The sequence below is a fragment of the Micrasema longulum genome, unplaced genomic scaffold, assembly GCF_059751315.1.
Source record: "Micrasema longulum isolate JH-2025_06_02 unplaced genomic scaffold, ASM5975131v1 h1tg000592l, whole genome shotgun sequence".
In the NCBI taxonomy this organism is placed as follows: Eukaryota; Metazoa; Arthropoda; class Insecta; order Trichoptera; family Brachycentridae; genus Micrasema; species Micrasema longulum.
In genome coordinates this window covers 185,914-200,300 of record NW_028277788.1, presented here as the reverse complement: position 1 = coordinate 200,300, position 14,387 = coordinate 185,914, and the positions used below count along the sequence as shown (strand labels likewise).

The 14,387-nt window shown below is 33.2% G+C and overlaps 1 protein-coding gene and 1 long non-coding RNA gene across 4 annotated transcripts in view; one reads left to right on the top strand and one right to left on the bottom strand.

Moving 5' to 3' along the window:
* The first annotated feature begins 7,035 nt into the window (after nt 1–7,035).
* On the top strand, nt 7,036–8,700 carry LOC148280342 (uncharacterized). 2 transcript variants are annotated; one of them, XR_015822636.1, is made up of 3 exons: nt 7,036–7,213; nt 7,551–7,974; nt 8,623–8,700. It is a non-coding gene; the product is annotated as an uncharacterized LOC148280342 (long non-coding RNA). The 2 variants fall into 2 exon arrangements; XR_015822637.1 differs by having other exon boundaries at nt 7,045–7,213; nt 7,528–7,974.
* Nucleotides 8,701–10,391: 1,691 nt separating this feature from the next.
* LOC148280340 (epidermal growth factor receptor kinase substrate 8-like) overlaps nt 10,392–14,387 on the bottom strand; it is a 52,840-nt gene continuing 48,844 nt past the window's right edge. For both annotated transcript variants that reach the window (XM_088228536.1, XM_088228537.1), the window contains exons 17-18: nt 13,942–14,133; nt 10,392–12,402 (exon numbers count right to left, since the gene is read on the bottom strand). In XM_088228536.1, the coding sequence (XP_088084662.1) occupies nt 12,334–12,402; nt 13,942–14,133 (261 nt within the window). In that variant the 3' untranslated portion in view covers nt 10,392–12,333. The remainder of the gene's footprint in view (nt 12,403–13,941; nt 14,134–14,387) is intronic.

The window sequence follows — 14,387 nt, the reverse complement described above, 5'->3', positions numbered from 1 at the left end:
ATGAATTATAAGAAAATTTCCAATGTAAAGCTAGGGTTTCCTAGGACAGCGGTGCCCGTATTTTAACGGCCGTAGTGAACGGTGATGCAGTGGACAGCCGTCGTAAAGGTGACTAGAGTGTGGTTTTCTGGGAAAACGTTGTTATTAACACCATTTAACACCGTTTTCCTAGGAAACCACTCTCTAATCACCTTTACGACGGCTGTCCACTGCATCACCGTTTACTACGGCCGTTAAAATACGGGCACCGCTGTCCTAGGAAACCCTAGCTTTACGAAACTATGTTTCTTAATATAAATACTTCGATGTATAAATTACCTGAAAAAACCGTTTTTTGCATAATAAAAAAAACAATTTTGTTTTTTCGTTATAGTTAATCCAATGTTATACCCATTTTTAAATAGCTTATCTTAAAGAATGTTATTTACGAATTTGTTGATTATATAGTTTATACTTACCAGCAAAGTCGTAAGATTTTTGCGTTATTAGTATATAACTGTTTGTTTATTTTCCGAATACCTTCACTTGATTAATATTAGTGCTATTCATAAGATTTCAGTGTATGTGATGCGACATTATGAGTTCATCACATGGCATGTCATGAGCTTTCTAAGAAATTGTATTTATTATTGAGAAAATAAACTAATACTCAATTAAAACTACAGCGTGTTTCTTTTCCATTAAACTGACATTTCCCCTGACGACGAGACGGTTGTGAATTTCGATTGACATTTCTATCACTACTTACGACAAAAATACAGTTTTGCACTGTTTTTTGCGACCACTGACGATAACTTTAACAACAACATGAATCGACAAGGACTGGATTCAACTTCCTAGGAAGCTGTTAATATTAAGTAATATATTACAACAGAGATAAATAACATTTTAGAGAAGGTAATACAGAAGTCTTAAACCAGCCAATGACAGTTCATAAGCCCTATAGATACCTAGACTTCTATTTTACCTACTCAAAAATTTTCTTCATCTCTGCTGTAACATGTTAACATTTATTTGTTTGACCATTTAAGACAAATGTAAAAAATTTACATTAATTTCTACGACCACTTAACCTATAGTTTTTGCACTCATTTCAATGAATCGCGTTGTGGTCCCGTGGCTAGTGTTGCGGGCTCACGGATCAGAGGTCCGAGGTTCGAACCCCACTCGACCCCAACTTGGTTTTCATTTTCTAATAGTGAGTTATTTACAACTCTTCGAAAATGGCCACCAAAATTGAAATATTTGGGTATTATATAAAAAAGTTTCTTTTTATAATAAAAAAAAAGTAAAAAATGTCTAATTAAGACCTCTGCAATATTTTTTACACTCATGTCTATAACAACTAACTTCAACTTACCGCACCATTAGTTCTTACACTCATTTATATAACCACTCAAGACAACTCTTTAGTTTTTACACTCATTCTTATAACCACTTACGACAACGGTATAGCAGTGGCGAATGGTGATTTTATTTACAGGTAAGCTATAAAAAAATATCATATATTTGTACCTTCATAGGAGGTACATAATATAATGTAAGTAATATATACTATAAATTTATATTTTTCTGTTGTTCTGTGTGATACAACAACTCTCATCCATTAAATCAACTTAAGCGACGTAACTTCTTTATATATTATAATATATACATATATTATCCATTCCTTTAATACAAAACTTATTTAAAAATAAATAAAAAATAGCACTATGAATTCAGTCGATATTAGAAATGTCAACTGGCCGAATTGTTCTAAAAATTAATAATGCTTAAAACGGCCGCGTCGAGCGCATATGTCCTGCAAAATGACGCATGAAAGTAATTATCGTCTTATGTCAAAAGTACAATCTCAAAGAAAAATAGCCCTTAAGAAAAAATGTTTGAAATACTGTTTTCCAAATCAAGAATCTTCTAATAATTGGTGTAATCTGCAAGTTTAATCTAGCAGAAAAAACCCGCACTAGGGTTAAGACATTCAAAATACAGTATACTTATTTGTATGAAAAAATAAGCTGGAATAATCGGCTAGTTTCTGGGCGCGCTTTATTAACATTAATATAAATATTAGGATAAAAATACAAACGATGGAAATGATTTAAAATAAATAGTCATTATTTATTTGTTTTTCTGTAAATAAAGTTACAGTAAAACATTATTATGGTCAGTCAAATATAATGGTAAGCTGCGCATAATCGCTTTTATACACAGTTTGCCCCTGCTGTATAGTATTGACACTCATTTCATGATCATCGTCATAATGTCCTTACTCAGATCAGATGGTGCATAGAAAACTGCATATTGAGCATCTGTTACACGGAGGAAAGGTGATCATTTTTACGGATCAGTTTTATGATGAATATTTTTGCTATTAATCGCTTTCCCGGATCTCAAAACGTTTTTTTTATTTTTAATGAGACACATTTAGGGACACATTTGAGTGGGGAAGGGGGAAGTGGTCACGGGAGAGGTAGGTACTTTGATAGTTCGAAGGAACACTTATGCCAAAAATAAAAACTAGGTTAATTTTTATGTTTGACCTAAAATATACATAAATGGCCTGAGATATTATAATATCCGTTTTAGTTTCGACCAATATTTTTGTGGCATTAATCTTAAAAGATCAATGTCAGATTTTTTTCTGAACAACATTTTGTAGAGGGTCGATGTCAATTAAAAATAAAACGTATTTAACTATTTCATATACTCATTCATAGGTTATGTTTTTTAAAAATCAATATTTGTTATCAAACACGTCACACGCATCACAACGCCACAAAATCACCAAAAAATACTATCTTGTAAAATTGCGATTATTTAGTTAAATGTGCAATACAGCGCTACTGCGCATTGCAATATACATTTATTATATTGTAAGGTGCAAAGCATGTTTTTAAAAAACCACAATAGATTATTAAGGTCCAACAAACAATTAAAAAAAACGATAGTAAACAAAGACGGATAAGTCACTAATACACATAATGACAGTCTAAAACTGGTAATCCTAGCATGAAAAAGATTCACCTCTCTCGGTAGGCTGTCCAATAGACCAATCATTCTCGCCACATGCATCACCAACGGTAAATGAGTCTTAATTAACGATATTGGTCCTTTTAGATCCAAGACACAGATTTATATCAATTATCACTAATACTTTTTTTTTAGCTGAAACCAATAATGTTTAAAAAAACCCTTAGCAGGTCGTGTTTCTGTTTCGCAAGTTCTTTCGTATCCCGTCTAACTCTAATACTAACAAAATGTTCACTTTCTTTTTGGCTGTACATGCGAACAAAGAAAATTAGTTATTGCAGGAGACTGCTGCGAGATATAGCATAGTTTTATTGGACAGATGCGATTTTTATAGTTGGTGCTTAAATATTTTTTTGTATTTTAAAACAATATCTATTTCCACTTTTCATTATGTTATATCCAAACTGAAAAAAGGCTTTTATTTATTTTATTTATTCAAACGACTTTTAGGCTTTTACATGTTTTACATACACATATACAAATAAAGACAGACATGTATTTTACAAAGAAGTGGCAAAAAATATATAAATGATTTTTAGAAGAAAAAGAAAAATATCAAAAATATCATCTTTACATATTAGTATAAAAGTGAAAAGGGGATAGGTTATTGGCAATTACTATGGATCTCTCATATTAAAATATTCATATTTTCGTACAAAAAATCGAGTTCAGTAAATTGACTAACACCACCTTTTACTCATTTCCACAGACACTGACTCATTAATTTAGACACTAGAGATTAATATCTCTTATTAGCTGTAGCTGAAGATTTAACTCATATTTAGAAAATATTGCGTTGCCCTTAACAATTAAAATCTGAAATATGTGTTTAGTTGAGTAGTTATTTCCTTAGAATACTAAATTTTTTTAAATAATAAATTCACTTTCTTCTTCAGCCTTGTTCTCTCTACTGCTGGATAAAAGCATCTTCCGAACGTTTCCACTTCTTACTATTTTTTTGTTTTTTTATCCATGTTTTACCGGTTATCAAGGCAATGTCGCCGGCTCATGTGGCCATCAAAAACCTCTTTAGTTTGCCCATGGTTTCCTTTTTATTATTCTGGGAGTTCACCTGTCATCATTTTGTCTCACTGAGTTTAAAAAAAAAAAAAAACAGAGACTTGTTTAATTGCTTAAAAGTTTGAAGTCGGCATGCGGAAGCGGCTTGCGCATGTCGGGCTAGATATCTGTAGTCTGTGGTCGGGCTTGACAAGCATGTGGAAGTACCTTTATGTTTTCTTCTATTTTCGAGCCCTGCTTTTGATTTTTCCATACAAGTTGTCTATGAAACTCATTATTGTCTTTGCTTGATACCATAGACTTAAACTATCTTGAAAATAGAAACATTGCATTTTGAGTGTCTTCATCAAAATGGCGGTGGAAAATAATAGGGAAATATCACATACTACGAATACCGATAAAAATATATGGAATGGATTAAGAATAATTAATTGTATTTTCAAAATCAATTAATTATTCTTAATCCAATGTTTTCAATCATAAATTTAAAAACAAACTTTAAAAAAAAAATACGTCGCCAGAAAAACGCAACATGTTTGTCCTTGACAGTTGTGATGTCAAGATTCATGACAATGTTCTAAACAAATTTTAATGAACAGGAAAAAATAAACGCGAATCGTGTCGTATGAGGGGCGTGGCCAATAGAATGACCGTTTTTGCGACAATTCGAAATTACAATTTTAAAAATATATTTAATTCTACTAACAATAAGTAGCATGAAACTATTTTCTTCACTGGACAGTATTTCATAGACCTTTATTACTTTACAAATGTAAAAAACCCCGAACCCCTGAAAGATCCGGTGAGTAAAGGGGGCTGAACAATTTGTGTCATGCCGTTTTTGGTCAAAAACAGCTTTACGAAGAGAGCGGTGTGGGCCGGCGCTTTGTCATGATGGAAGAACCAGTCGCTTGTGTGCCAAAGATCTGCCATTTTCTTCCGGATATATTCCCTCAATCTTTTCAAAACCTCTGAATTGAACTCCATGATATTCCAGACATCTTACAAAGTTGATCAATGGTTTGGCGACTGTCTTCACGAACGAGAGCATTGATTTTGTCGATGTTTTCGTCAGTTCTCGATTTAGAGGGGCGTCCTAAACGGGGTTGGCCTTCAATTGACATTTCTCCATTTTTAAAATGTGAAAACCACTCGTAGACTCTGGTTTTATTTGGGCAGAATCCTCATAAGCAGTCTTAAGTATTAGTTTCTGCGGCCGATTTCTCCAACAGGAAACAAAATTTCATAGCCGCGCGTTGCTCTCGACAATCGGCCATCACGTTTTCGGCGACATGAAAAAAGTTGTTTCATTTAAAAAAAGCTCCCACAGACGAACTGATACACTCACAGGGACAGAACTTTGCACACTAACTCAAAAGACGTGTCTTTAACGAACATCGGATCAAAAAATGGGTATCCCTACTCTCCCTTCCCACCACTGTGCGATTCTCGCTACTTTTGGGTCCCGCCTCGTATATTGTAAAATTGAATCATCCTAAACTCATCCCCGTTAGGTAAATAAATAAAAGACTGTTAATTGAATTTTGAACAATATTTTTATTAAATTTAAAGGAAAATATTACAAATAGGACAATATGACTTTTAAAATGTGTAGGTACTTGTTGTATTTAACTGAAAGAACCATGAAAATTAGGACAAATACAAAAAATATAGGTGCTCATACAGTTACTAAGAGAATCTTCTATTTCCATATATGTAAACATTTTCTAGTTCTTCATTCTGGATAAACAAGAATTCATTATGAGTCACTTCAGTTGCATAATTCAAATTTGGCGAAATGCTTATTTTTGCATGGCAAAAGAAACATGAAGTTATTCATTAATAAACTACTTAAGAGACGGCAAGGGGCTCAAAATAAAACACGAATAATAAACTCATAGTAAAATGTATTTATTTTATCAAAATATTTAATATATTTTACCTAAAAAATAAACTACCAAAACTACGGTAGGAAACGGTAAGCTATTTGTATACTACCAAGCGATTTAGTAGACTACGGTATTTTTACAACTCTAGTCCGGTCACAGTGATCGCTTAAGTATTTTGACAATTGTTGACAAGGTCTCTAATCTGTTTAATATGTAACTTAAAAAATATTTCAATAATGCTCTTAAAAAACATTTTGAAAGGGGGCAGCATGAAACTTTTAAAATCTTTTATATTTTTTCACATCATAGGTTGAACATATTATTTGTTTTCGAACTTTTCTTCTACCTATCGTGTTATTTTCATTTTTGACCAGAATCTTTCTAATTTTTCCCCGAAGCTAATACGACAGATAGTTGTTTTGTGATCACCTATCATACGGGTGGTTTAAATAGTTTTTTTAAGCCAATCAACATGCTTATGAAAGCCCCAATAGATTGGCATTAAAAATACTTAACCTAATCAATCTAAGAATCTATTTAAATGATCAATCGGCATATTCATGGGATGATTTAGGCAGGTCTGCCATATGGCAAATGTACCGTTTCAAGTCAGAAAGTGATAACACCGCTTGATTCTTAAATGCTTGCAAGTGCTGTTGGAACATATTGACAGTACTGTTCAACAATGCACAATATCATTTATAATGCCGTTGGTTGTATTCTGAACGCAAAATCGTGCGTAGAAAACGTATTTTAAACGCGTACCTATTTATGTTCAAAGTACACGCTAACAGAGCGATCTCTTTGCGCAGTATTCCGTTTAGAATACCAGCCCTGGTTCTTTTTTACCAAGATGGTGCAACAGATGCTTTTCAATCTTGTATTTTCCGATTTCATAATCATTTTGTTGAAATAATGTATAACATTACAGATTCAACCAAATGATTTTTAAAATTGTGCAGTTGATCAGTATACCAACTATAAGGTACCAACTATAGGTATTGAGTATATTGAATTAGAATATTTGTCTATAACTTTTTCTATTATTTATGCTAACTTGTTGTTACTACACAATCTCTTGTCTATGCGCTTCTTCTGAAACGCCAATTGGAAAATGGCCACTGACTGCAACATGCCAAAAGAGTTTTCAGAAGTTTATCTCCGTTACTACCATTTTATATTAGATAATTTTGTAACTGTTAACAATGGAATCCTTCTCAGCAGTTATTAGTTGAATTATCAATATTTCAGTTGTTCTGGAACATCGAATTCTCGTAAATATCCTTTATTTATGTTTATGTTTGACGTTTGGAGTACCTAATATTTCATTTTACTCTATGATTCAAATATGTTTTTGTTGTGTACATATTATTTTGATTTTATTTATTTTATTGGGTAAACGAACAGTATGTACACACATACAGACATTTTTTTTATATTAGTGTAGGACATTCATGCACCTACCAAAAAAATTGTAATTTTGTATTTTATTCATGTGATCGAATCTTCTAACTTGTTTATTGACTGAAGTTATCATTTGAAATATATTTCTAACACGCTTGTATCTGAGTAATGTTTATATTTACAGATAATCAATGTTAAGATTTTCAGGGGAAAACTCACAAACTCCAAGCAAAAATGAGTGTAAAAGTGAAATACTGCGGTAGTAATATTGAAGAAAATACCTTAAATCCCGAAAAAGATGATCCGTGTATCTACAGAAGCAAGGATTTTGTAACTGGTGAGGATAAACCAAGAATTTGCGATGAAGATGATTTAACTGGCGAAGCAATTCCTCGCAATAAAAGTGAAAATACAGATATCGCAACCGTTAAGCTTGAATCAGCGATCACCGACGTAGAGAGTGATTTTGATAAAAATGAAGAAGTTATAGATATAAGCGAAGTGTCATGTAAAAATGAACCAGGAACCAGTAAATTTGATAAAACCAACGAAATAATAGTTGATACTAAAGTAAACATTGATAATTCTAGTATTAAGAAAGAATGTTTGGAACCCTCTCTCAAAACAAAAGGTAAAACGTTTTGTACATTATTTAAACTTCAATATACATATCTAACATACTCGTCCACAAATTGTAGGTATTCCATATCTTTGATATCTATCAAAAGTATTATACTAAAATATTGGTATTGGAGGCATATTTAAAATCAACATAAATACACGATGACTATAAATAATAACCACAACCAGACGTGACCTTATAATGTTTATATAATCCTAAAACGTTTCAAAATCGTAAATAATTTTAAAATCGAGACACGGCAATATTTTTTAACACCATAGAATATTTGTTTTTTGTTTTTTTTTTATCGTGTTTCTGCATTTTGACTTTTAAAATGATGTTCTTAATCTTAACTTCCTTATGTATATAGTAATGTAGCACGATGTCACAGCACCGTTTGTGTGATTTTTTAGTAGTCTTTTAAAAGAAAAATATGTGTTTTAACTACGTAGAATCGCAACTTATATGCTCGCACAAAAATATATTTTAAATGTTTAATTCTTCTTCGTTGTTTTTTTTAATGTTTAATCGTGAGTCTCAATATTACTCTTAAACTAGCCATACATAGACAATACGCCATGTAAATGACTGACATCCGTATTCCTTTTCCAAAAACTTCGTATTTGCTAAGATATTTGATGTAAGTATTATTTTCAGATTTAGGAAAAAGAGAAACTACACCATCAAATTTAGAAGGAACAAACGAAATTTCATCATCCATATCAAAAAAGAAAATGTTTTCATGCTCAGAATGTACATACACATGCTTGTATAAAAGGAGCTATAAAGTGCACATGCAAATGCATGCTGTGAAGTCATTTGCTTGTACTAAGTGTGATTACACTTGTTCGTTTAAGAAGGAATTGAAATCGCATTCTCTAACTCATAAAAAGGATAAACCGTACAAATGTTTAATATGTGAATATGCGTGCACAAATAAAATGAATTTAAGTAAGCACGTCTTGACTCATACAAAAGAAAAACCATTCTCATGTACAGAATGTGAATACAGATGTTCACAAAATGGAAGTCTAAAGAAACACGTGTTGATTCATTATGGCAAGAAACCGTATTCGTGCTCAGAATGTAATTACTCCTGTTCAGAAAATGGAAGTTTAATAATACATATGCTCACACATACTGGTGAGAAACCGTTCTCGTGTACCAAATGCTCATTTGTGTGTTCTATTCGAGGGTCTTTGAAGAGACATATGCTAACTCACACTGGTGAAAAACCGTATTCGTGCGCTCTATGTGATTATACTTGTACTGAAAACGGGAGCTTGGCGAAACATATGTTTAGACACACTGGTGAAAAACCGTACTCATGCAAGTTTTGCAAATACACCTGCTCTATACCCGCATCTTTAAAAAGACATATGCTAACTCATACAGGTGAAAAACCGTATGCATGTAATCATTGCGAATATACATGCTCTTTATCGGGATCCTTGAAGAGACATGTAATGAGGCATACTGGTGAGAAACCATTTTCATGCACAGATTGTCAATTTAAATGCTCTTTACTAGGTTCACTGAGAAGACATATGCTAACTCATGCTAAGAAGTAGTGCTAGAAAGTATTTATAATTTACAAAGAAAGAACACATGTAGTGAAATGAAACCAATATTCTGCTATGACTGCAAATACGCGGTAGCTGACATACATATCTGCGACAAATACTTGAGTGTATTATATATATATAATTAATAAGCAGGTTGAATAATTGATTTAAAATTGATTGCAATAAGACCCATTGATTTGTAGTTTACCTGTACTTTTAAGTAAATGTGAATCCTAGCAACATCTTCAAACATTCCGAGTTGTTATTCTTGTGTTTGTTTTTAAGCAGAAGAATAATTCATTATTAAGTGATTCTTTTTTAAGAACATTGTTTTTATTTAGATATTTTTGCAAATGAGAATAATTAATGAATAAACTGCAAGTAAACTGTTTTTTTCACTCTAACCTTTCCATTTATTCATATTAATGTGCAAGGCAATCGTTTGTGCTCATTAATTTGTTTTTGACAAAAAACATTCATTTTATTATTTTCCCTTTCCGCACCTAATGATGCACGGGGTACTGCATTGGTGCCTACACCAACTGCAGATTACCTTAATCATTTTTATGAAGGTAAGATGATCAGTCATGTTTCGTGTTCCCGTCCCCAGTAGGTACTATGAAATATCCTAGTGTAAAAAACTTTTTTTTTTAAATAAATATTTTGTGACAACCATTTCAGGAATTGCATAAAAATACCTCAATATCTCATTTTTTTTTACGAGAAATTAGAAATATATTGACGAAAATCGGCATATCCCAAGGGATTACAAGGGACTACAATGCCGTGGCAAGCCACGGCATTGTAGTCAAGGGTTGGGTCCATATTTTTTTCTCTTAAGAATAAACAGAAAACAAATTATTTTTGTTTATGCTTCTTTATTTCTTCATTAATTAAATTTGTACAAATTACAATATTGGAAACATTCAACAAATTAACACATTCTATAAAAACCAATATAAGAGAGGTGTCTCAAACATCTATTTTATTATTGTTTTGGACATCAGTTATTTTATATTCTCAACATTTTTATGGTAAAGAATGAAATTTCATCTACAATTAAAGAGAGCTAGTTTTAATTGTCAATATTAAATCCAAGAGTATTTTAAATAAATAATCAAACATTGTAAATAAAATTGTGGAAGGTTTTATCGGCAACCTGATACGGGCTATTGCATCTCTGTATAAGGACAGCACAGAATGTGTAAGGGTAAATGGGTTATAGACATTGTGGTTTGACATTCTAAAAGGAGTCCAACAAGTATAATGTCCCCGTCGCAACTCAACGTATACATTTTAAGAACTGTATGCGAGAACTGAAAGGTTTAAGAATAGGGAGCAAAAATGGGTGATTTAACTGACAGATATTTTTTGTCATTTATGATGCTGTGCTTCTTGCTAACAACAAACAGGACCTGCAATTCTTAGTAACAATAGTCTAACGATGTATGCAAGAAAAGTGATTTCCCGAGGTAAATGTTGATAAATTGACAGTGACAATTTTGAAATTTTATGTCAATAATTCTAAATGTGAGATCTTTGTAAACAGAGATATTCTGAATCACGTAGAAGAAATTGTGTATCTGGGAAGTATGTTTATGGAAAGACTGAGAAAGATATTGAAAGGAACACATAAATCAACCTTGGCAAATAAATGTTTGTCGCCGGACGCAGAATTAGCGGTTCACAATGGAGGCCTGGTGCCGATCCTTGAATCGGAAAAACAAGGAAGAAAGTAGTCTGAATGTTGTCAAAATTTAATCAATAAAGTAAAGTGCAGTAAAAATATGTACAATAAGTTCACAAATGTTGAGATCTGTGCTTTATGAGCAAGGCTGAGATAAACATTGTTGACAAATTTAAAAAAGGTGTTCTGCATGTTAATGGAAAAATTGGCAGCTTTAAAAAAGAACTGGGAATGCGACTAGGAGTAGCTGGCGCCATATTTAACAGTATAAAGGCTGTCTGGAGATCGTATATTTACTCAGTGAACCAAATGCCGCCTATATAATGCCTGCGTAACACCTATTCTCCTCTATGGGTGCAAATTGTGGCACCTCCCTAGGGCCCAAAACAGCAAAATTCTGAGTTTTGAGAATAGGTGTCTCAGAAGAATCTTGATGCAGCAAACTCCGGTGACTCATCAAGCGGAGGCGATTGATTGGTTGGGCCATATACAGCGGATGCCTCCTGAGAACCCTAACCACGCTTGCCCACTTTACAAGGCATCGACGTCCTGAACGTCCGCTGCTGACTGCTCGTCGCCAGTTCATGTCAGAACTACAAGATGCGAACCTGACTTGGGAGGACGCACAGGAGCTGGCATTCGAAAGAGATGTACGGAGGCTCTTTGTGGACACCATTTGCTCCAACTAGGGAGCGGACATGAAATGATTATGAAATCCAACAAATACTTGAAAATGGACATGTCAAAAATGGAAATAATCGGGGTGCATCCGTGATAAGATGTATAAAAGTAGAGGAAGTGAGATCCTGTACACAAAGACGCCATTTACATCACAGGAACAGGGGCTTTGACCCCCCTGTTACTTTCTTGTCATGTATTTTTTAATAAAGTTAAAGTACCATAAATAGTAAACAGTAGTTTTTTTTTAAATCCCTAAATAATTTTTATGCAAGAGTCCACTAATGTTCTTTTCTTGGTTAAGTTTGTTTTATACAGTACTGCGTGGAATGTATCTCCCATGTAAAAAGATGTTCTGATGTATATAAATCATAATTCTGAAATGGTTTATTACGACCATCTAGAACACTGTCGACAGATAGGCGTCGAATTGCTCAATCAGTTGTCGGCCTTCTCTCTGAACTTCTGCAGAATAGCGGTCAGCTCCTTGGATGTAGTGGTTTTGTACTGAAATAATTACAAATAAGTATTAATAATGTAAAAATATAAATTACCTTAGGCGTATTATTATAATTAGAAATGAAAATGGTTTAGTATCTTTACTCCATAAAGCGAAAGATTAACATGTAAAGCAGGCAAATTCAAAATCAAACAAAAGAACAAACATGTATAAAATAATTGATTACTTAAATAAATGACGAGACACTTGAATCCACAAATTTATGGATTTGAGTATCATGCGTCTTTGATTTGTATAATAAATTACAATTAGCTTCCACCAAAAATTATCATTAACAAACTTTAATATTTTAACTCACTTAACCAATTTTCACCTTGACCCTTAGTGTATTTCAACTTACTGCAAATCATGTAATATTACTCGAATAAAACAATATAAAAGGATTGAATAAATCATGTAATGTTATTTTTGGTGATTTAATTTGTTTAATATATTTTCTGTGTCTTTTATCTGGTTTTGACCGGTGCCCCGAGTGATCAGTATTGTAAAATAGACAGTTAACAGAGTTGTGGGGCACATAATCCGCAGATGGATGACACACGCATGCGTCAAACGATTTTACCTGAAATCTAGGGCAACGACCCAAGAAGCAACTCAGTATTTTGTATTAAATACAATACATTATTTTCTGCAAAACTAACAGTATCGCACACAGGACGTTAACTCAGTAACAAAATCGGATGAGGTATCCAGTGCAATGTCCTGGAATACATTCACTTCAATCCCGCCATGGAGACGTGGATAACAAAGGAACCTGACATCGAATCGAAAACAGCACGTCCAGGATTCTGCTTCTATTTCACAAACAGAACTGTATTCTTCACTCGCCGGATTCGTTCTAGAGGTATTATGGCCTCTTTTTAGATCTGGTACACACAAACATGCTAGGTATTTTATGTATGTACTCAGTCCTACATCAGGTGTTATATTTTTTTAATTTTACACTTCAAACTGACGTACGTCTAGCTCTAAATATTTTTCCGAACTAACGAATAAATCAATATATTGTTAGAATTATTTCAGGACGCCGCCGCCGGCGTGTGTCGAAACTGCAATATGAATTTGTATGTAAACAGGCACAGCATTTCGGAATATTCCCAAAGTTAGATTGAATTATAGTGAAAATTTAATTACCTTGAAGTGGTTTTAACGCAACTAGAGTATTATTTGACTTATTTGATCTGGGATTATGGTAGGATTTCCACAAAGCATATTAAGAAAGGCGTTTGCGCATGTTTTTACGTAAGTTCCTGCATTTATTTTACATAGGATTTTTAAAATTTCGATCAGTATTCCTTAAATATTTACCTAATTATCTGTACAGAATTAACAGTGCAATATAAATATTAATATTGCTTCTGTTGCAATGATGCAAAGCGATTTGACCCTTTACCACAGAACCACCCTTTACCCTATCATATTAAATACATGTAACATTAACACAAACTTCAACAGAAATAAAGCATTTTAACCAGTTCTACCATACATAAAGCAGCAACAGATTCAGATGATTGAGAAGTCATTACCCCTGATACGTTTCTTTGTACCAAGAGCTGGCTATAGAGACGCCAACCCTCAGCCTCCCCAGCGCTCTTCTGCAGCTCCGACTTCTCCAGTTTGAAGAGTGCTGTTCCAGTGATGCCACGTAAGTTCTTTCTGACCTCCTCGTTGAAGCCCTTGGCTTCTAACCAAGTCTGGACTTCAGCTGCTGTGCAAGCCTGTGTAAAGACAAGTGTTCTATGAAACTGTCCATTAAAACAACTAGTAATAAGAAAATGTTCAAAAAGGATAGTGGAGCTGGGTAGAAGTAAAATGGATTGTCTCATTCGCTCAAACTAATATTGAATCAACTGCTCCACAAATGTATAGTTTATGTTCTTTTATTGTGTGTTTTTAAATGTAAATGATATAGCTATACATAAATGAAATATAAACATAGATACCTAGTATATAAAACTGTCGAAACATTTTG